Below are 23,399 nucleotides of genomic sequence, written 5' to 3' on the forward strand. Positions count from 1 at the left end.
CCTTTTAACTGCGAAACGTTTTGGAAACATCTCTGGGTGGGAAAATACGCAAACTGTTTTATGTACATTTTACAATTTTCGCATGAAAATCTGTCACAAACTGGAGGGAACCCTAGCTACTGAACACAATAGTTTATATTATTTTCCAGTGTTTTTCAGTGGGTGACAGTTTTTTCATAAGTAGACCTTTAGCCATGGGTTGGCTATTTCAAAATGTATTTGAATTGCATATGGATTTTGTTTTGTTTAAATAATACGAAATCAGGAATATGATCATGATAAACCGTTTCTCCAGATTTGTTAAAAACCCATTGGCTAATACAACCCCGTAAATCTCGCGAGATTGTTCGAGGAACTAAATTCAGGGAACATGGCGACGTCTAATTTGCTAAAGGTAACAGGCACCGCAATTCAATACTTTTGATTACATTTAATCAGTCTTTGTTGCATAGTCAATGATATATTACTGTACATTGTTAAGCGCCTATGCCTGAAGATGGCCTTGCAATATAGGTAGGTGATATGAAGTCCTGTTTGTCTTGCAAGCGTTGAAAGGACAGCTACTTACTCCTCCAAGTCACTGCCGTTAATAACGTTAGCCTGGTGCTAGCTAGCTGTGCCAGGCAGTGGCTAGTACACACACGTTAGCCAACTGGCTAAGAAAACATGATCATTTAACTTGGCATGACTGTCGTTGACTAAGTTGCTAGCTAACCTCAACAACGTTCGATTGCCTTTTTCATTTAACACACTAAGTTAGCTTGCTAACAGTAGATAGGCAGCCGGTATAACAATAACGTTAGAAGATGCCCCAGTATCTGTACTTTATGCCGCGTTCAAGACAACTGGAAACTCGGAAAAACCAACTCCGATGGTGCAAAAGCCATTTCAAAGGTCGTCCAACTCGGAATTCCAAGTCGGAAACTCTGAAGATTACTGACGTCTTGATTTGACCTTTTTTCCCCAAGTTCCCAGTCTTATTGAAAGCACCACAAGGAGACGATGACTACGCCTATGACGTGTCTCCACTCTAATGCCCAGGAAGCTCAGATTCAAACTCCCATTAGGGATATCGGGATACCTAGTCAGTTGCACAACTGAATGTATTCAACCAAAATGTGTCATGGCCATTTAACCCAACCCCTCTGAATCAGAGAGGTGTGAGGGGCTGCCTTAATCCAGGGCTTCCCAAACTGTTTCACTCAGGCTCCTGTTCCAGCATTGGGGAAGATTTAAGAAATTGTAAAACCCTGATTGTAAGCTTTTAAATGATATCAAACTCAACCATTATTATTTTCCAGTGATAAAGACAAAGGATGTCTAATGGTATGGTGGAGTATGCAAAATGGGTCAACTTTGAGCACCACTAGCTCCTGAATGTTTTGTCATTCAGGTCCAGTAAGTCACTTTCTGACCACTTCTACCATGGGCAAACATGTATGGAAAGTTAAATCAAAAGGGGTGCGACCAAAATTTGCTTGAAATCAATTGGAACGATCCTATAGTTAGTCATGTCTGTATACTCACTGCATTGTTATTGTATCACTACAAGTAAGCTGGCTGGCTATAGACAAAAAACAGATGTTACAGGATTGAAGCACCTGGGTTGTTATGTTCAGAAACTCTCCAGCACAAGCAAGCCTGTTTGCTACTAACGGGCCTCAACCAGCCTGTCCTATGATATTGGAGAAATTAACCACCACCAGGCTTGTTTACTGCTGTTGTGTTCCTGCTAATGTTCAAATGGGCCCACTGCCTAGTTCCTAAACATTCAGCAACCACTGGGATGAATATCAATAGTAAATCCATGATTTCCCATGTCCTCCCTTCTCGTCTCCTTTTCAAATCACATTGGAGCAGAAGAGCTGAGGTTCCTCCCCTCTGCTAAAATGTGTTTTGAGAAGGCGTTTAGGAGAGAGGATGTGAGGAATCAAGTAAATACAATTGAGGTTCACCCCTGATGTTGTCATAACTGCTATAGCTAGAGGTGACACTTCTGCCCTTCTCATTCTCACCAAGAACAAAGGCTCCCTCCAGTTCGAGGACAAGTGGGACTTGATGCGTCCCATCGTCCTCAAGCTGCTCCGCCAAGAGTCAGTCACCAAACAGCAGTGGTTCGACCTCTTCTCGTGAGTATGGCCACTCGTCCATGGGCTCTGTCATACTGAGGTTGTATTCATTAGTGCACACAAATTGAAAACCAGTGTTTCTTATTAGACAAGTCAAGGCATTCCCTCCCTGTTTTGGCCTGTTCCGTTTGGTTCTTAGTGAATACAATTTATTTATTTAACCTTTATTTAATTAGGTAAGTCGGTTAAGAACAAATTCTAAGTTACAATGGCAGCCTAACCCGGACGACGCTGGGCCAATTGTGCGCCGCCCTATGGGACTCCCAATCACGGCCGGTTGTGATACAGCCTGGACTTGATACCTCGAGAAAAGGCTGTCATTCTGTTTAACAGGCATTTCACATTAACGCCTGTCTGAGCTGTTAAAGACCAACAAATGGATTCATTGATTGATCTCCTCCAATCCCCTCATCTGATCTCTTGGTTTCCATAGAGATGTCCATGCAGTATGCCTATGGGATGACAAGGGGCCGGCCAAGATTCACCAGGCCCTGAAAGAGGACATCCTAGACTTCATCAAGCAAGCACAAGCAGTATGTATCAAATCACATTTTATTTGTCACATGCACCGAATACAACAAAGAGGGGTTCAATATAAATAGTCCGGTGGCCATTTGATTAATTGTTCAGCAGTCTTATGGCTTGGGGTAGAAGCTGTTAAGTAGCCTTTTGGACCTAGACTTGGCACTCCAGTACAGCTTGCCGTGCGGTAGCAGAGAAAACAGTCTATGACTTGGGTGACTTGTCTTTGAAAAAATGTTGGGCCTTCCTCTGACACCGCCTAGTATAGAGGTCCTGGATGGCAGGAAGCTTGGCCCCGGTGATGTACTGGGCCGTACACACTACCCTCTGTAGCGCCTTACGGTCAGATGCCGAGCAGTTGCCATACCAGGCGATAATGCAACCGATCAGAATGCTCTCAACGGTGCTGCTGTAAAACTTTTTGAGGATCTGGGGACCCATGCCAAATATTTCTCCTGCGGAATTTGAAACTCTCGACCCCCTCCACTACAGGCCTGTCGACGTTAATGGGGCCCTGTTCGGCCCTCCTTTTCCTGTAATCCGCGATCAGCTCCTTTGTCTTGCTCACATTGAGGGAGAGATTGTTGTCCTGGCACCACACTTCCAGGTCTCTGACCTCTCTGACAGGTCTCTGACCCAGCCTATAGGGACCTCCTCCCTATAGGCTGTCTCATCGTTGTCGGTGATCAGGCCTACCACTGATGTGTCGTCAGCAAACTTAATGATGGTGTTGGAGTCGTGTTTGGCCACGCAGTCGTGGGTGAACAGGGAGTACAGGTGGGGACTAAGCACGCACCCCTGAGGGGCCCCAGTGTTGAGGATCTGTCCAGGATCCAGTTGCAAAAGGTGTTTAGTCCCAGGGTCCTTAGCTTAGTGATGAGCTTTGTGGGCACTATGGTGTTGAACGCTTAGCTGTAGTCAATGAACAGCATTCTCACATAGGTGTTCCTTTTGTCCAGGTGGGAAAGGGCAGTGTGGAGTGCGATGGAGATTGCGCCATCTGTGGATCTGTTGGGGCGGTATGCCAATTGGAGTGGGTCCAAGTGCTACGTGGCGGTAGTCACCTTCGCTTTCTTGGGCACAGGGACTATGGTGGTCTGCTTGAAACATGTAGGTATTACATACTCGGTCAGGGAGAGTTTTTGAAAATGTTAGTGAAGACACTTGCCAGTTGGTCCGCGCATGCTCTGAGTACACGTCCTGGTAATCTGTAAATGTTGACCTGTTTAAAGGTCTTGCTCACATCGGCTACAGAGAGCATGATCACACAGTTGTCCTTGAACAGTTGGTGCTCTCTTGCATGCTTCAGTGTTGCTTGCCTCGAAGCAAGCATAAAATGCATTTAGCTCGTCTGGTAGGCTTGTGTCACAGGGCAGATCGCGGCTGGTTTTCCCTTTGTAGTCTGTAATAGTTTGCAAGCCCTGCCACATCCAACGAGTGTCAGAGCCGGTGCAGTAGGATTCAATCTTAGTCCTGTATTGATGCTTTGTCTGCTAAGGCCTGCTAAGTCTCACTAGCATTGAAATGACTGTGCCATTTATTCCGTCACTGAGTACTACTAAAGGCATCCGCACGCTTCCCAGCCGAAACAGTTCGGTAGAGTTCGTACATATATTATGACAACATTTTGTGACATTTTTGTTAGTTTTGGACTTCGGTGAGTTTTTTGGGGGGGTTGTTCGGGGGCACATTTTTTCTGGAGGCAAGCCGAAGTTCGAAGCCAAAGGCTACGTCCTTTGTCAGTGATTGGTCAACAGTAGGGATGCTTCAATAAAGTCTTTGTCATCGAACAAGAGACGACTCGTTTTCAAGCACATTTTTTAATTGAAAAATACTGTACCAAACATCATAGTTAGTGTATACTGGCAACGGCGTCTCAAAATGGACAAACAGTAGTATTGTGCTTTTTTTCTTGTTTTTCAAGCAAAGTTCTTTTAAGGGAGTATGCGAGCACACTTGTTCGGTTTGCCTAGCCAACTTCGGCCAGCCAAACTGAGGCATGCTGACACCTTAACGCTAGCTTGGAAGCAAGCTATCTGTGCCAGTCGGCTACCGCGTAACCAAGCACTCTACTAGCCTATCCCTGAGAACCTATATTTTCAACATCATAATGTCTATAACACTGCACTCAGTTGTTCTCTCCCCCTGCAACATATTGAGTAACCAAGCAGACTGTCTATTACCCCCAGTTTTTCCAATGCCATAAAGTCCATAACAGTGCCCTGCTCTCTCCCTCACAGCGGGTGTTGAGCCACCAGGATGACACGGCACTGCTGAAGGCCTACATCGTTGAGTGGAGGAAGTTCTTCACGCAGTGTGACATCCTGCCCAAACCCTTCTGCCAGCTGGAGATTACGCTCATGGGAAAACAGGGCAGCAACAAGAAGTCTAACGTAGAGGACAGCATTGTACGGAAGGTGAGGAGGGGAGGGGGGGGGGTTGAGAGGGGCAGCAGCAGTATTTGGTTGTATTTACATTGATATAAGAGAATTTCTGGTTGACATGAGGAAATTATACTGCCTGTAAATTCAGTCTGTTCCTGCTCATGTATCTCATTTCACTGTCCCTTCTGCTACCTTGTGGCTGTGGGCTGGTAACGGGCCTAGAAGGTAGCATCCGGAGGGTTGTCGGTTCAAGTCCTGAGATTGAGAGGGACAATATGTCGGGCTGTCAGCTGGCTACCGGAGGGTTGTTGTGATATCCATGCCCCCTCCTGTCATTGTGCCTTTGAGCAAGGCACTAGATAAAACAAAAATATAAATGCAACATATAAAGTGTTGGTCCCATGTTTCATGAGCTGAAATAAAATATCCCAGATATTTTCCATACACAGAAGCGTATTTCTCTCAAATGTTGGGCACAAATTGGTTTACATCCCTGTTACTGAGCATTTCTCCTTTGCCAAGATAATCCATCCACCTGACAGGTGTGGCATATCAAGAAGCTGATTGAGTTGTGATGGGAGGAGCAAAATGGAGTTGTGATCAGATTTGCTGACGGGGGGGCAGGGGAGGGCCTTGTAGACATTTCGAAAAGTTGGATAGCAGTGGTCCAATGTTTTTCCAGCTCGAGTACTACAGTCAATGTGTTGGTAGAACTTTGGTAATGTTTTCCTCAAATAACAAAGCAAATTTGAGGAAACGCTACCGAAGTTCTAACACCACATTGACTGTAGTACTCGCGCTTGAAAAACATTGAATCACTGCTATTCAACTTTTTGAAATGCCATGATTGTTTTGATCATGCGACTGGGATACGTTCTGGGTAGCCTCTGAGAATAACATCAAATACACGGATATGGTGACTGAGTTCATCAGGAAGTGTATAGGAGTACAACCCACTGTGACTATTAAAAGATACCGTGGATAGATGGCAGCATTCGCGCAAAACTGAGTGTGAATCACCGCATTTAACAATGGCAAAGTGACTGGGAATATGGCCAAATACAAACAGTGTAGTTATTCCCTCCATAAGGCAATCAAACAGGCAAAACGTCAGTACAGAGACAAAGTGGAGTTACTATTCAACGGCACAGACACGAGACGTATGTGGCAGGGTCTAGAAACAATCACGGATTACAAAGGGAAACCAGTCACGTCTTGCTTCCGGACAAGCTAAACACCTTCACCCGCTTTAAGGATAACACAGTGGCACTGACGCTCCTTCTCTGTGGCCTACGTGAGTAAGACATTTAAGCATGTTAACCCTCGCAAGGCTCCCGGCCCAGATGGCATGCCTAGCCGCATCCTCAGAGCATGCACAGACCAGCTGGCTGGAGTGTTTATGGACATATTCAATCTCTCCCTATCCCAGTCTGCTGTCCCCACTTCCTTCAAATGTAACCAAGAAAACAAAAGTAATTTAGTTCAGTTACCATCGCCCCATAGCAGTCACTTCTGTCATCATTAAGTGCTTTGAGGGGCTAGTTAAGGATCATATCACATCTACCTTACCTGACACCCTAGACCCTCTTCAATTTGCTTACTGCCACAATATATCCACAAACGATGCTATCACTCTGCACACTGCCCTATTACATCTGGACAAGAGGAATACCAATGTAAGAACAAAACAAAGGAGTTGATAGTGTGCTTCAGGAAACAGCAGGTGGAGCACACCCCTCTCCACATCGACGGGACCGCAGTGAAGGTGGAAAGCTTCAAGTTCCTCGGCGTACACATCACCAACAAACTGAAATGGTCCACCCACACAGTGTTTCAACCTCAGGAGGCTGAAGAAATTTGGCTTGGCCCCTAAACCCTCACAAACATTTACAGATGCACAACTTTACAGATGAGAGCATCCTGTCGAGCTGTAGCACTGCCTAGTACGGCAACTGCACCGCCCGCAACCGCAGGGCTCACCAGCTCACTAGCCGGCTTCCACCCGGTTACTCAACCCTGCACCTTTGGAGGCTGCTGCCCTATATACATAGACTTCAAATCACTGGCCACTTTAATAATGTTTACGTACTGCTTTACTCATCTCTTATGTGTATATACTGTATTTTATTCTTCTGTATTTTATTCAATGCCACGCCGACATTGCGCGACTTAATATTTACATTTCTTAATTCCATTCTCTTACTTTTAGATTTGTGTGTATTGTTGTGAATTGTTAGGTACTACTGAACTGTTGGAGCTAGGAACACAAGCATTTCCCTTCACCCGCAATAACATTTGCTAAATATGTGTATGTGACCAATACTATTTGATTTGAAAAGGACACTAAAATGTGCAGTTTAGTCACACAGCACAATAAGCTACCATTAACCACCTCCAAAGTCGTTTTAGAGAATTTCTCATTATGACCAACCGGCCTCCCAACCACAGACCACGTGTAAGCACGCCAGCCTAGGACCTCTATATCCGGCTTCTTCACCTGCGGGAATGTCTGAAACCAGCCACCCGGACAGCTGATGAAATTATGGGTTTTCACATCCGAAGAAATTCTACACAAACTGTCAGAAACCGTCTCACTGAAGCTTATCTGCGTGCTCCTCGTCCTCACCAGGGTCTTGACCTGACTGCAGTTCGGCATAGTAACAGACTTCAGTGGGCAAATGCTCACCTTTGATAGCCACTGGCACACTGGAGAAGTGTGCTATTCACGGATGAATCCCGGTTCCAACTGTACCGGGCAACAAACACAATTGCATTTTATCCATAGCAATTTAAATCCAGAGATACCGTGACAAGATCCTGAGGCCCGTTGTCGTGCCGTTCATCCGCTGCCATCACCTCATGATTCAGCATGATTATTTTGCAAGGATCTGTACAAAATCCCTGGAAGCTGAAAATGTCCCAGTTCTTCCATGCCCTGGATACTCACCAAACATGTCACCCATTGAGCAGGTTTGGGATACTCTGGATCGATGTGTACAACAGCGTATTCCAGTTCCCGCCAATATCCAGTAACTTCACACAGCCATTGAAGAGGAGTGGGACAACATTCCACAGGCCACAATCAACAGCCTGATCAACTCTGTGGATATGTGTCGTGCTGCATGAGGCAAATGGGGGTCACACCAAATACTGACTGTTTTTCTGATACACTTATTATTGCATTTTTTTTAAAGGAACCTGTGACCAACCGATGCATGTCTGTATTCCCAGTCATGTGAAATCCATAGATTAGGGCCTTATGATTTTATTTCAATTGACTGACTTCCTTATATGCACTGTAACTCAGTAAAACCTTTGAAATTGTTGCATGTTTCTCGCATGGAATAGCCTTCATTTCTAACTGACCCCAAACTTTTGAATGGTAGTGTATATATTTAACAATAAAGCCATGTTCTAATAATCTTCTGTGTCCTCAGCTCATGCTGGACACGTGGAACGAGTCCATCTTCTCCAACATCAAGAATAGGCTCCAGGACAGCGCCATGAAGCTGGTGCATGCCGAGCGCCTGGGGGAGGCCTTCGACTCTCAGCTGGTCATTGGTGTCAGGGAGTCTTATGGTGAGCAAAACAATACTGTCTCCTTTAGCTGGGATAGAAAGGTGCCTAATGAACACGACTGTGGTGTATGTATACAATACCAACGGATGATTTCCAAATCACGGTGCCAAATTGGATAGATATTTCATGTCAATATTGGTGTAAAACCCCCAATGACATTGATGCGGGATGTACATGAAAATGTGAGCTACTACAAGTTAGGTTTTAGCAATGTAGTGTGAACGAGAGAAATGAACTCTTAACCCCCCTCCACAAAGATATCTATAATCCTTCTGGTTAGTGTTCATAACACACCAAATGGAAGAAAACGTACTGAAACCGGAAGGGACTAATTGGACTCATCCAATAAGAAATGTAAATTTTTGTTTACTATTGTAAAACGTTGCGTGCTAATTAACTTGGCCTCTGGGGACCTCCCTGTCTTCCCTCTGCAGTGAACCTGTGCTCAAACACGGACGACAAGTTGCAGATCTACAGAGAGAACTTTGAGAAGGCCTACATGGACTCCACCGAGAGGTTCTACAGAACACAGGCCCCCTCCTACCTGCAGCAGAACGGAGTCCAGAACTACATGAAATACGTGAGTATTACCAGGATTAGGGTTGTACAATTCCTATAACGTTTTGAAAATTCCCAGATTTTCCAGAACTGGTTGGAGGATTCCGGAATTTTTAGAAAGTTACTGGAATTTTGCAACCCTAAAGGACCCTCTGTCTCCGTGACAACCGCTCTCCTCTTTCAAGATAATCACACGATAAGTTATAATTTGAATTCCAAATGGACGAGCCTAGTCCATACCCCTCAGGTGCCCATGTAGATTTGAAACGATTGCATAGGTGTAAGCCATATGGCGCAAATCCCAAACAGCCAATTGGAAGGCAATTTGAAGCAATGACCACACTGTTTAAACCCATCTACTCCTTTCAGATCTACAATGCCTGAGGTTTGATTTGGAATTCAGTGATGACAGCGGTCGAAAGAAATCGAAAACGATCTGTAATGGACAAGTACTGTTTCAGCAGGTTCTTTGTGATTTCTCACTAGGCTGTAAAATTCTGGTACCGTTACCAAAATCCCAGGTTTTCCAGAAATCAGAATAAGCAGGAAATGTGGGAATCCTTCTACTGAGATGTCTGGAAAACCTGAAAATTTGGGGAAAGTTACAGGAAGTTACAGCCCTATTTCTCAGCAACTTGCCCCAGGGCCTAGACTGTTTGTCTGTAAGCTAGGTTATCCATCTGAGGTGAAACCAACATGTGTGTTCTAACAGGCAGACGCCAAGTTGAGAGAGGAGGAGAAACGGGCGCTGCGCTACTTGGAGACGAGGCGGGAATGTAACTCTGTACAAGCAGTGAGTATTCTATATCGCCACCACTTCTGTGTGACTACTATGGGCTGTAGAACGGTCTGTATATAAAGCAGGGGAGCCCTCGTGTTCAGAGCAGGGCCATGTTCATTAGAACACAAAACTCTTGAAACTGAGGTGCAACTGTAACAATTTCACTGTTTCTACAGTTTTTACTGCTTTTATAACAAAAAAATACCCCAACCACCAAGGCGCATGGTCAAATTATGAAAACATCAGTAGCCTCAACATTACCATAAGCGCCAAGTGTGCTTCATAAATAGTGAAAATCACCACAAACGCAATAATGGCATTAAAATGAATGTCGATAGGACAGCAGTTGAAAATAGTCAATTATTGTCAGCTCGTGCTTACATGGTGTGTGTCTTCATGCAATGGCGTCAGTTGGAGCATGCCCACGTCACATAAACAATGAAAGCTGGCGAGTGTGTTGCTGCTGATGTTTTTTGCTTGAGATGTAGGGTCTGCTTTCTGTGATGACATTTTGGGCTGATAATCGGCCCGTAGCAATGTCACCGGCTTGTTCTATCCAAACGGTGCCGTCCCTTCCTCTCTCCTGTCTCACCGTTTTCATTTGGTGTCCGCACCTGCTCAGTGCGGACATTTCCGGGCTTTTTGCGCTTAGTCCTCGGCGGTGTAGGTTCAGGCTGAGGCTCAGAATCAGAAGAATAATCATCAGGGATGTCATAATATATTTCTTCCCCATCACGAGTCGTTTTCATTCAGATCTTGTAGCAACTCTAACGCAGTATGTGCTTCCATTAGTAAATTACGCACTTTCTCACTATGTTCTCCAAGTAGGCCAGAGTAGACTGATAAGACTGCTTGGATTCGGTGGACTGATAAAGGGTACATAATTAGAACATACCAGTATAATAGAATGGCCCGCTCTGTTCTTCATTCACAATTGGGGATTACATAATTATGCATTGTTCGCTTCCCCTCGCTCATCATCTCGCCCATTTTCACCCATCATACTTTACTTAATTTATTTAATCTGTTATAGGTGTTCAATTAGTTTTGGTATAGTTTAGGTTCAGTTTCTAGGCAATTGTCGGGGTGATTGTCAACTGGGCACCGCACCTTCAACTGTCGGGAGCAGGCCCTGTCGGGGGGGGTCAGCCAACCATTAAAGTGACATTCCTTCCTAACGTATAATTCTGTTTGTAATGTTAAGATTCTAACAATGACAGTGTTATAGACTTATTTAGGAAAAGTCAAGAACGGAGGAGGGCTTTAAACTAATTCCTTATGTTAAACCACTTTGTGACAAATGCTGATATAAAAAGTTATTTATAAATGAATTGTAATTTTTTGATATTATTGGTGATCTGAGCGACCATGGTTTTTCTGTTTCCTCCTCAGCTGATGGAGTGTTGCGTGAACGCCCTGGTGACGTCCTTTAAGGAGACCATCTTGGCCGAGTGTCCAGGCATGATCAAGCAAAACGAGACAGAGAGTGAGTACGGCCGGAGCGCTCCTGGCACCAAAGGCTCGGCCAGCTCAGGTTTGCAAACCAGGAAATGACCTTGCAGTCTTTCACTTCCTATTTCAATTTGTCCACACCAACCAACCAACCAACCAACCTCTGTCTTTGCCCATTCTGTGTGTCAGTCAACATGTTGTCAACATTACCCCCAAACATCAGTGTCTGACCACAAACCCACCTTGTACTGTGTGTGTGTCCTGATAGTTTTAACCAGTAGTCTACCTACGTGTGTCTCAGTATTAACCAATGTGTCTTTGTAGAACATCTCAGTTTATGATGTTTAGCAGTAAAATCTGAAAGTAGCTTTCTAACCCTGGCAGTATACCACTACTGTGATGTTTAGAACTTCTAGAGCTGAATTCCAGGATACAGATTAAGCCTTGACTAAAAAGCATGTTCAATGGAGACTCAATCAATTGAACGGAAACCAACCCCTAAAGATGTGGTATTTAAATACGGGCCCCAAGCTCTGCTGCATACCCCTTGTTCTATATATTTACTATAATTTAGAAGTAGAAAACAAGACTGAAATTGTTGCATTTATATTTTTGTTCAAAGATTTTACTGAGGTACAGTTCATATAAGGAAGTCAGTCAATTGTCATAAATCCATTAGGCCGTAATCTATGGATTTCACCGATATGCATCTGTTGGCCACAGATACCTTAGAAATAAACAAAGGTAGGGGCGTGGATCAGGAAACCAGTCAGTATCTGGTGTGTTACCACCATTTGCCTCAAGCACACGAAACATCTCCTTTGCATAGAGTTGATCAGGCTGTTGATTGTAACCTGTGGAATGTTGTCCCACTCCTCTTCAATGCCTGTGTGAAGTTGCTGGATATTGGCAGGAACTGGAACACAGTCGTGCACGTCGATCCAGAGCATCCCAAAGCTCAATGGTTGACATGTCTGGTGAATATGCAGGCCATGGAAGAACTGGGACATTTTCACCTTCCAGGAATTGTGTACAGATCCTTGCGACATTGGGCCGTACATTATCATGCTGAAACATGAGGTGATGGCAGCGGATGAATGGCACGACAATGGGCCTCAGGATCTTGTCACCGTACCTCTGTGCGTTCAAATTGCCATAGGTAAAATGCAATTATGTTCATTGTGCGTAGCTTATGCCTGTCCATACCATAACCGGTGGGGCACTTTGTTCACAACGTTGAACAAAGTGCACACCACTCGCCCAGACCACTCAGCACACCACTCGCCCACACAACACCATACACGCTGTCTGCATCTGCCCAGCACAATTGAAACCGGGATTCATCCATCATGAGCACACTTCTCCAGCATGCCAGTGGCCATCGAAGGGGAACATTTGCCCACTGAAGTCGGTTACAACGCCAAACTGCAGTCAGGTCAAGACTAGTAAGGACGACAAGAACGCAGATGAGCTTCCCTGAGACGTTTTCTAACAGAAATTCTTTCATTTGCAAATGCACAGTTTCATCAGCTGTATGGGTGGCTGGTCTCGCAGCTGAAGAAGCCTGGTGTGGAGGTCCTGGGCTGGCATGGTTACATGTGGTCTGCGTTGGAGGTGGCTTATGGTAGAGGAACTAACATTAAATTCTCTGGCAACAGCTCTGCTGGACATTCCTGCAGTCAGCATGCCAATTGCACGCTCTGTCAACTTGAGTCCTCTGTGGCATTGTGTTGTGACAAAACTGAACCTTTTTAGTGGCCTATTATTGTTCCCAGCAAAAGGTGTAATAATCTTGCTGTTTAATCAGCTTCTTGATATGCCACACGTCAGGTGGATGGATTATCATGGTGAAGGAGAAATGTTTACAAACAGGGATGTAAACAAATTGGTGCACAATTTGAGAGAAATAAGCTTTTTGTGCAGATTGAGAATTTCTGGGATCTTTTATTTCAGCTCATGAAACATGGGACCAACACTTTAAATGTTGCGCTTATGTTTTTGTTCAGTATAGAATCTATAGACTGTAGCTTACTTTGGACAGTGTTTGACTGTAGTTCTCCACCTCCTAGAGCTCCACCTCATGTTCTCTTTGATGGACAAGGTGCCCAGTGGCATCGAACCCATGCTGAATGACCTAGAGGACCACATCATGTCTGCTGGGCTGGCCGACATGATGGCCTCCGCCGAGACCATCACCTCGGTGAGTGCTACACACACACGCCCAAGCATACACACATACGGTCATGCTCACACACACAGACATGTTATACTAACAGAAACGTAAAATACATACAGTGCATTTGGAAAGTATTCAGACCCCTTGACTTTTCCACATTTTGTTACGTTACAGGCTTATTCTAAAATTATATAGTTTTTCCCCCTCATCAATCTGCAGTCGTGGCCAAAAGTTGAGAATGACACAAATATAAATTTCCACAAAGTTTGCTGCTTCAATGTCTTTAGATATTTTGTCAGACGTTACTATGGAATACTGAAGTATAATTATAAGCATTTCATAAGTGTCAAAGGCTTTTATTGACAATTACATGAAGTTGACGCAAAGAGTCAATATTTACAGTGTTGACCCTTCTTTTTTAAGACCTCTGCAATCCGCCCTGGCATGCTGTCAATTAACTTCTGGGCCACATCCTGACTGATGGCAGCCCATTCTTGCATAATCAATGCTTGGAGTTTGTCAGAATGTGTGGGTTTTTGTTTGTCCACCCGCCTCTTGAGGATTGACCACAAGTTCTCAATGGGATTAAGGTCTGGGGAGTTTCCTGGCCATGGACCCAAAATATCAATGTTTTGTTCCCCGAGCCACTTATCACTTTAGTTATCACTTTTGCCTTATGGCAAGGTGCTCCATCATGCTAGAAAAGGCATTGTTTGTCACCAAACTGTTCCTGGATGGTTGGGGGAAGTTGCTCTCGGAGGATGTGTTGGTACCATTCTTTATTCATGGGCAAAATTGTGAGTGAGCCCACTCCCTTGGCTGAGAAGCAACCCCACACATGAATGGTCTCAGGATGCTTTACTGTTGGCATGACACAGGACTGATGGTAGCGCTCACCTTGTCTTCTGGATGCCCCAAACAATCAGAAAGGGGATTCATCAGAGACAATGACTTTACCCCAGTCCTCAGCAGTCCAATCCCTGTACCTTTTTCAGAATATCAGAATGCCCCTGATGTTTTTCCTGGAGAGAAGTGGCTTCTTTGCTGCCCTTCTTGAAACCAGGCCATCCTCCAAAAGTCTTCGCCTCACTGTGCATGCAGATGCACTCACATCTGCCTGCTGCCATTCCCGAGCAAGCTCTGTGCTGGTGGTGCTCTGAACCCGCGGTTGAATCAACTTTAGGAGATGGTCCTGGCGCTTGCTGGACTTTCTTGGGCGCCCTGAAGCCGCCTTCAGAACAATTGAACCACTCTCCTTGAAGTTCTTGATGATCCGATAAATGGTTGATTTAGGTGCAATCTTACTGGCAGCAATATCCTTGCCTGTGAAGCCCTTTTTGTGCAAAGCACTGATGACGGCAGGTGTTTCCTTGCAGGTAACCCAGAGGAAGAACAGTGATTCCAAGCACCACCCTCCTTTTGAAGCTTCCAGTCTGTTATTTGAACTCAATCAGCATGACAGAGTGATCTCCAGCCTTGTCCTCGTCAACACTCACACCTGTGTTAACGAGAGAATCACTGACATAATGTCAGCTGGTCCTTTTGTGGCAGGTCTGAAATGGGGTGGAAATGTTTTTTGGGGATTCAGTTCATTTGCATGGCAAAGAGAGACTTTGCAGTTAATTGCAATTCATCTGATCACTCTTCATAACATTCTGGAGTATATGCAAATTGCCATCATACAAACTGAGGCAGCAGACTTTGTGAAAATTAATATTTGTCATTCTCAAAACTTTTGGCCACAACTGTACACACAATACCCCATAATGACGAAGCAAAAATATAAATGTTTGCTAATTTATATTTAAAATATTTGTTACATGCATACATACATGCATGCATGCATGCATACACGGACAGTTGAAGTTGGAAGTTTACATACACCTTAGCCAAATACATTTAAACTCAGTTTTTCACAATTCCTGAGATTTAATCCTAGTAAAAATCCCCTGTCTTAGGTCAGTTAGGATCACCACTTTATTTTAAGAATATGAAATGTCAGAATAATAAAAGTGAGTGATTTTATTTCTTTCATCACATTCCCAGTGGGTCAAACGTTTACATACACTCAATTAGTAGTTGGTAGCATTGGCTTTTAAATTGTTTAACTTGGGTCAAACGTTTTGGGTAGCATTCCAGAAGCTTCCCACAATAAGTTGGGTGAATTTTGGCCCATTTCTCCTGACAGAGCTGGTGTAACTGAGTCAGGTTTGTAGACCTCCTTGCTTGCACACACTTTTTCAGTTCTGCCCACAAATTCTCTATGGGATTGAGGTCAGGGCTTTGTGATGGCCACTCCAAAACCTTGACTTCGTTGTCCTTAAGCCATTTTGCCACAACTTTGGAAGTATGCTTGGGGTCATTGTCCATTTGGAAGACCCATTTGCGACCAAGCTTTAACTTCCTGACTGATGTCTTGAGATATGTTGCTTCAATATATCCACGTACTTTTCCTACCTCATGATGCCATGAAGTGCACTAGTCCCTCCTGCAGAAAAGCACCCCCACAATATGATGCTGCCACCCCCATGCTTCACGGTTTGGATGGTGTTCTTCGGCTTGCAAGCCTCCCCCATTTTCCTTGCAAGCCTCCCCATAACGATGGTCGTTATGGCCAAACAGTTATATTTTTGTTTGATCAGACCAGAGGACATTTCTCCTAAAAGTACGATCTTTGTCCCCATGTGCAGTTGCAAACCGTAGTCTGCCTTCTTGATGGCAGTTTTGGAGCAGTGGCTTCTTCCTTGGTGAACGGCCTTTCAGGTTCTGTCGATACAGGACTCGTTTTACTGTGTATATAGATACTTTTGTACCTGTTTCCTCCAGCATCTTCACAAAGTCCTTTGCTGTTGTTCTGGGATTGATTTGCACTTTTCGCAGCAAAGTACATTCATCTCTAGGAGACAGAACACGTCTCCTTCCTGAGCGGTATGACGGCTGCGTGGTCCCATGGTGTTTATACTTGCGTACTATTGTTTGTACAGATGAACATGGTACCTTCAGGCGATTGGAAATTGCTCCCAAGGATGAACCAGACTTGTGGAGGTCTGCAACTTATTATTTTTCTGAGGTCTTGGCTGATTTCTTTACATTTTCCCATGATGTCAAGCAAAGAGGCACTGAGTTTGAAGGTCGGCCTTGAAATACATCCACAGATACACCTCCAATTGACTCAAATGATGTCAATAAGCCTATCAGAAGCTTCTAATGCCATCATTTTCTGGAATTTTCCAAGCTGTTTAAGGGCACAGTCAACTTAGTGTATGTAAACTTCTGACCCACTGGAATTGTGATACAGTGAAATAATCTGTCTGTAAACAATTGTTGGAAAAAATTACTTGTCATGCACAAAGTAGATGTCCTAATCGACAGGTTGTTAACAAGAAATGTGTGGAGTTGTTGAAAACGAGTTTTAATGACTCCAACCTAAATGTATGTAGCCTTCAACTGTGTGTGTGTGTGTGTGTGTGTGTGTGTGTGTGTGTGTGTATAGATAGATAGATATACTGCTCAAAAAAATAAAGGGAACACTAAAATAACACATCCTAGATCTGAATGAATGAAATAATCTTATTAAATACTTTTTTCTTTACATAGTTGAATGTGCTGACAACAAAATCACACAAAAATAATCCATGGAAATCCAATTTATCAACCCATGGAGGTCTGGATTTGGAGTCACACTCAAAATTAAAGTGGAAAACCCCACTACAGGCTGATCCAACTTTGATGTAATGTCCTTAAAACAAGTCAAAATGAGGCTCAGTAGTGTGTGTGTGGCCTCCACGTGCCTGTATGACCTCCCTACAATGCCTGGGCATGCTCCTGATGAGGTGGCAGATGGTCTCCTGAGGGATCTCCTCCCAGACCTGGACTAAAGCATCCGCCAACTCCTGGACAGTCTGTGGTGCAATGTGGGGTTGGTGGATGGAGCGAGACATGATGTCCCAGATGTGCTCAATTGGATTCAGGTCTGGGGAACGGGCGGGCCAGTCCATAGCATCAATTCCTTCCTCTTGCAGAAACTGCTGACACACTCCAGCCACATGAGGTCTAGCATTGTCTTGCATTAGGAGGAACCCAGGGCCAACCGCACCAGCATATGGTCTCACAAGGGGTCTGAGGATCTCATCTCGGTACCTAATGGCAGTCAGGCTACCTCTGGCGAGCACATGGAGGGCTGTGCGGCCCCCCAAAGAAATGCCACCCCTCACCATGACTGACCCACCGCCAAACCGGTCATGCTGGAGGATGTTGCAGGCAGCAGAACCTTCTCCACGGTGTCTCCAGACTGTCACGTCTGTCAAATGTGCTCAGTATGAACCTACTTTCATCTGTGAAGAGCACAGGGCGCCAGTGGCAAATTTGCCAATCTTGGTGTTCTCTGGCAAATGCCAAACGTCCTGCACGGTGTTGGGCTGTAAGCACAACCCCCACCTGTGGACGTCGGGCCCTCATACCACCCTCATGGAGTCTGTTTCTGACCGTTTGAGCAGACACATGCACATTTGTGGCCTGCTGGAGGTAATTTGCAGGGCTCTGGCAGTGCTCCTCCTTGCACAAAGGCGGAGGTAGCGGTCCTGCTGCTGGGTTTATCGCCCTCCTACGGCCTCCTCCACGTCTCCTGATGTACTGGCCAGTCTCCTGGTAGCGCCTCCATGCTCTGGACACTATGCTGACAGACACAGCAAACCTTCTTGCCACAGCTCGCATTGATGTGCCATCCTGGATGAGCTGCACTACCTGAGCCACTTGTGTGGGTTGTAGACTCAGTCTCATGCTACCTCTAGAGTGAAAGCACCGCCAGCATTCAAAAGTGACCAAAACATCAGCCAGGAAGCATAGGAACTGAGAAGTGGTCTGTGGTTACCACCTGCAGAACCACTCCTTTATTGGGGGTGTCTTGCTAATTGCCTATAATTTCCACCTGTTGTCTATTCCATTTGCACAACCGCATGTGAAATTTATGGTCAATCAGTGTTGCTTCCTAAGTGGACAGTTTGATTTCACAGAAGTGTGATTGACTTGGAGTTACATTGTGTTGTTTAAGTGTTCCCTTTATTTTTTTGAGCAGTGTGTGTGTGTATATAGATATATATATATATATCACATTTACATAGTGTTCAGACCCTTTACTCAGAACTTTGTTGAAGCACCTTTGGCAGTGATTACAGCCTCGAGTCTTCTTGGGTATTACGCTACAAGCTTGGTACACCTGTATTTGGGGAGTTCCTCCCATTCTTCGCTGCAGATTCTCTCAAGTTCTGTCAGGTTGGATGGGGGGCATTGCTGCACAGCTATTTTCAGCTCTCTCCAGAGATGTTGTATCGGGTTCAAGTCCGGGCTCTGACTGGGCCACTCAAGGACATTGAGAATTGTCCTATAAGCCACTCCTGTGTTGTCTTGGCTGTGTGCTTAGGATCGTTGTCCTGTTGGAAGGTGAACTTTAAGCCCCAGTCTGAGGTCCTGAGCGCTCTGGAGAAGGTTTTTATCAAGGATCTCTGTACTTTGCTCCGTTCATCTTTGCCTTGATCCTGCCGCTGTGTTCTTGCGGACCTTAAATGCTGCAGAATTTTTGGTACCCTTCCCCCAGATCAGCGCCTTGACACAATCCTTTCTCTGAGATCTAAGGACAATTCCTTCGGCCTCGTGGCTTGGTTTTTGCTCTGACATGCACTGTCATCTAAGGGACCTTTTTATATAGACAGTTGTGTGCCTTTCCAAATCATGTCCAATGAATAGAATCTTTCACAGGTGGACTCCATTCAAATTGTAGAAACATCTCAAGGATGATCAATGGAAACAGGATGCACCTGAGCTCAATTTCGTTTCTCATAGCAAAGGGTCTGAATACTTTTTTTTTTTTAAACGTTTTTTTTGCAAAAATGTCAACCTGTTTTTGCTTTGTCGTCATTGTTTATTGTGTGTAGATTGCTGAGGAATTTTGATTTAATCCATTTTAAATTAGGCTGTAACGTAACAAAATGTGGAAAAAGTAAAGGGGTCTGAATACTTTCCGAAGGCAAATGGGCAGTATTTTCGTTGCACTTATTTGAAATGCGTATATCAATTACTTTTGAGTATTATGTCATTTGAATGTCACTGGCCTGAACTACAGTCCAATGTACATGGCGACAACTCAATATTAGGAAGGTGTTCTTTTCAACAGTCCTGATAGAAAATGATATAGAGTCTATTTCTTAGAAAATAAGTTGAAATTGAACAAAGTTTGGAATTCACACGTATTGGTTTGATTTACAACTGCACAGGTCTGTCTATGGTTTTATTTAGTTTTTTTGCATACTTGAAATGTATTTTGAAAATATATTTTTATTCATAAAAATGTATTTTGACAACATTATTTTATTTTCATACATTCTTTAGGGTATTTTATAACAAGATACATTTTGATCTATCGTTGCCCATCTCTACATTCATTACATTTTTTTCCTTCAAATAAGGTCTTGTTTGGGGGTGGAGCTCATTAGAATAATCCCTAGCATGCTTTGCAAGTGTCCATTTTAACATTAGCATTTTGGTTATTTAGCATCCAGAGCGGCTTAGTCAGTACATTTAACTAAAGTAGATAAACAACCACATGTCAAAGCAAATAAATCTCTTTTGTTACCGAGAATGTTGTTGAGGTTAAGGGGGTACTTGCAAAAGTATTTTGTATTTTATTTTGATACATTGGTCTTTAGGATATTTTTGTAATTATATTTTGTAATCTTTGCCCTTCTCTGTATATGACTTTTGTATTGTATTTACTGAAAGAAGGTGAAAAACATTCCACTGATTTAAAAAATAAAATAATGATAATTATATATAAAAAAAAATCTGTGTGTGTGTAGGACTCTGAGAAGTACGTGGAGCAGCTCCTCACCCTGTTCAACCGCTTCAGTAAACTGGTGAAGGATGCCTTTCAGGACGACCCTCGCTTCCTCACAGCCAGGGACAAGGTCAGCACAACGTTTGTCCAACATTGGTTCAACATTACCAATGAAGCACAATGTTCCTTCAACGTTTGTCAAACATTGACACAACGTTGTTAGTTAATATATGCACGTGGTTGTCACTGCATAACCTAACCAATGTTTTTTTTCTTCAGGCTTACAAAGCAGTTGTGAACGACGCTACCATTTTTAAATTGGAACTACCGCTGAAGCAGAAAGGGTAAGAGACGCTCTGTGTCCTACTGTATGCCTTCATTTCTTCACTGAATTAAAGATGGATTCCTGCACACAGTTGAATGCTCCCACAGTTTGTGACGTTGCACTTGATAAAACTGCTTTTAGTGTTTTCACAACTTAAATAATTTTTTAAAACTCTACTTCTGACCTGTTAATTGCTTCATTAGTTAATGAGTGAACGTGTGTGTGTGTGTGTGTGTTTACAACACTGCTCTACTTCCTCTGTGCTGTCTGTCAGGGTGGGTCTGAAGACCCAGCCGGAGTCAAAGTGTCCAGAACTGCTGGCCAACTACTGTGACATGCTGCTGAGGAAAACCCCGCTCAGCAAGAAACTCACCTCCGAGGAGATCGAGGCCAAGCTCAAGGAAGTGGTACGTGGATGGGAGGTGTGTGTGTGTGTGTGTGTGTGTGTGTGTGTGTGTGTAATGATATGCAAGCTTTCCATATGGCTACAGCAACACTCAGATGCATTAACACAGATTAAATTGTACACTTCCTTCGGAAAGTATTCAGACCCCTTAACATTTTGTTACGTTACTGCCTTATTCTAGAATGTACGAAATCGTTTCCCCCCCTCATCAATCTACACACAATACCCCTTAATGACAAAGCAAAAACAGGTTTGTATACATTTTTGCTAATAAAAAAAATATCACATTTACATAAGTATTCAGACCCTTTACTCAGCGCTTTGTTGAAACACCTGGCTGCGATTACAGCCTCGAGTCTTCTTGGGTATGACGCTACAAGCTAGGCACACCTGTATTTGGGGAGTTTCTCCCATTCTTCTCTGTAGATCCTCTCAAGCTCTGTCAAGTTGGATGTGGTGCGTTGCTGCACAGCTATTTTCAGGTCTCTACAGAGATGTTCGATCGGGTTCAAGTCTGGGCTCTGAATGGGCCACTCAAGGACATTCAGAGACTTGTCGCGAAGCCACTCCTGCGTTGTCTTTGCTGTGTGCTTAAGGTCATTGTCCTGTTGGAAGGTGAACTTTCGGCCCAGTCTGAGAACCTGCTCCAGAGCGCTCAGGACTTCATCAAGGATCTCTCTGTACTTTGCTCAGTTCATCTTTGCCTCGATCCTGACTAGTCTCCCGTTCCCTGCCGCTGAAAAACATCCCCACAGCATGATGCTGCCACCACCATGCTTCACCGTAGGGATGGTGCCAGGTTTCTTCCAGACGTGACACTTGGCATTCAGGCCAAAGAGTTCAATCTTGGTTTCGTCAGACCAGAGAATCTTGTTTCTCATGGTGTGAGAGTCTTTAGGTGCCCTTTGGCAGATCAGTGCCTTGACACAATCCTGTCTCGGAGCTCTACGGACAATTCCTTCGACCTCATGGCTTGGTTTTTGCTCTGACATGCACTGTCAACTGTGGGACCTTTTTATATAGACAGGTGTGTTCCTTTCCAAATCACTTTTTAGAATAAGGCTGTAATGTAACAAAATGTGGAACAAGATAAGGGGTCTGAATACTTTCCGAAGGCGCTTTATGACGTACATCATTGTCTGTTTTTTGTTTGTCAAAAGTACATCTCAAGTCAACAATTTTTCAGGTGAGTTTATCTGTGAAGACTGACCGTATATTTTTTTTGTCAGACAAACATCATCCCTTGTCATTCATGCAGCAACAGATGACTCCCATTAAAAAAACATTTGTCTCCATCCCAAATTTTCGGACACAAAATCAGTGTATATGTGGCCTTAGGTTGAGGAGAGCGTCTATCATGTTGCTTCGCCTATCTGGTTTTTTTCTGATCTGCAAACACTTAAACGTTTGTCCCGTCCAAAGAACAATTTTAGCTGGGTCGTGTTCATTGGACCTCAAACCTGAAGAAAATGGACTGAAACAGGGAGGGACTACTTAAACTTGTCCAATAAAAAACACTTGTTTTCCATTGCAAAACATTTTGCTACGGTGTGCAGTAATGAATACCCTGATTGCACAATGGTGTTCTCTGTGTGTGTGTGTGTGTGTGTGTTATCCTGCAGTTGCTGGTGTTGAAGTACGTGCAGAACAAAGACGTGTTCATGCGCTACCACAAAGCCCATCTGACACGACGCCTCATCCTGGACATCTCCGCCGACAGTGAAATCGAGGAGAACATGGTGGAGTGGCTCAGGGTATGACCTATGCGTGTGTGTGAGCGACTAGCTACAATTACACCACTTCTCCAATTACCTCTAACCTTGCTTACAGGAAGTAGGCATGCCTGCAGACTACGTGAATAAGCTGGCCCGGATGTTCCAGGACATCAAGGTGTCCGAGGATCTCAACCAGAACTTCAAAGAGTGTCACAAACACAACAAGCTGGCCCTATCAGGTAAACCAGGTAGCTGTATTTACCTAATATAATATCTATGCCATTTAGCAGACACTTTTATCCAAAACAACTTACAACGGTGAATGCATAAATGTTTGTATTGCTGACCCTAGCTGGAATCGAATCCGTGGACCTGTACGTTTGGGTGTTTGGTGTAGGTGGCTGGATTAGACCTAGTGAAAAGTTATACAAATGCTATTGATACAGTCCTGTTTGGGATTCTGCTTTTAGTTTGCACTTTTGGGACTATTCCACTGACTCCGTTGTACCAGAAAAAAGCACAGCTCAAGTACTTGAAAGTGCA

The 23,399-nt window shown here is 44.1% G+C and overlaps 1 protein-coding gene across 5 annotated transcripts in view; it reads left to right on the plus strand.

Moving 5' to 3' along the window:
- The first annotated feature begins 285 nt into the window (after window positions 1-285).
- Window positions 286-23,399, plus strand: part of LOC115154112 (cullin-5-like) — a 29,086-nt gene continuing 5,972 nt past the window's right edge. Inside the window, exons 1-14 of one of the 5 annotated variants that reach the window (XM_029700007.1) lie at window positions 286-394; window positions 2,020-2,129; window positions 2,563-2,662; window positions 4,892-5,068; window positions 8,473-8,614; window positions 9,049-9,194; window positions 9,885-9,965; window positions 11,346-11,487; window positions 13,475-13,605; window positions 20,433-20,540; window positions 20,690-20,754; window positions 21,010-21,142; window positions 22,764-22,895; window positions 22,972-23,104. In XM_029700007.1, coding sequence (XP_029555867.1) covers window positions 371-394; window positions 2,020-2,129; window positions 2,563-2,662; window positions 4,892-5,068; window positions 8,473-8,614; window positions 9,049-9,194; window positions 9,885-9,965; window positions 11,346-11,487; window positions 13,475-13,605; window positions 20,433-20,540; window positions 20,690-20,754; window positions 21,010-21,142; window positions 22,764-22,895; window positions 22,972-23,104 — 1,624 coding nt within the window. In that variant the 5' untranslated portion in view covers window positions 286-370. Of the gene's footprint in view, window positions 395-425; window positions 514-2,019; window positions 2,130-2,562; window positions 2,663-4,891; window positions 5,069-8,472; window positions 8,615-9,048; window positions 9,195-9,884; window positions 9,966-11,345; window positions 11,488-13,474; window positions 13,606-20,432; window positions 20,541-20,689; window positions 20,755-21,009; window positions 21,143-22,763; window positions 22,896-22,971; window positions 23,105-23,399 lie in introns of those variants that run through there. The other 4 variants (XM_029700009.1, XM_029700008.1, XM_029700010.1 and 1 more) reach the window with 4 other exon arrangements.

The sequence above is a fragment of the Salmo trutta genome, chromosome 19, assembly GCF_901001165.1.
Source record: "Salmo trutta chromosome 19, fSalTru1.1, whole genome shotgun sequence".
NCBI classification, from domain to species: Eukaryota; Metazoa; Chordata; class Actinopteri; order Salmoniformes; family Salmonidae; genus Salmo; species Salmo trutta.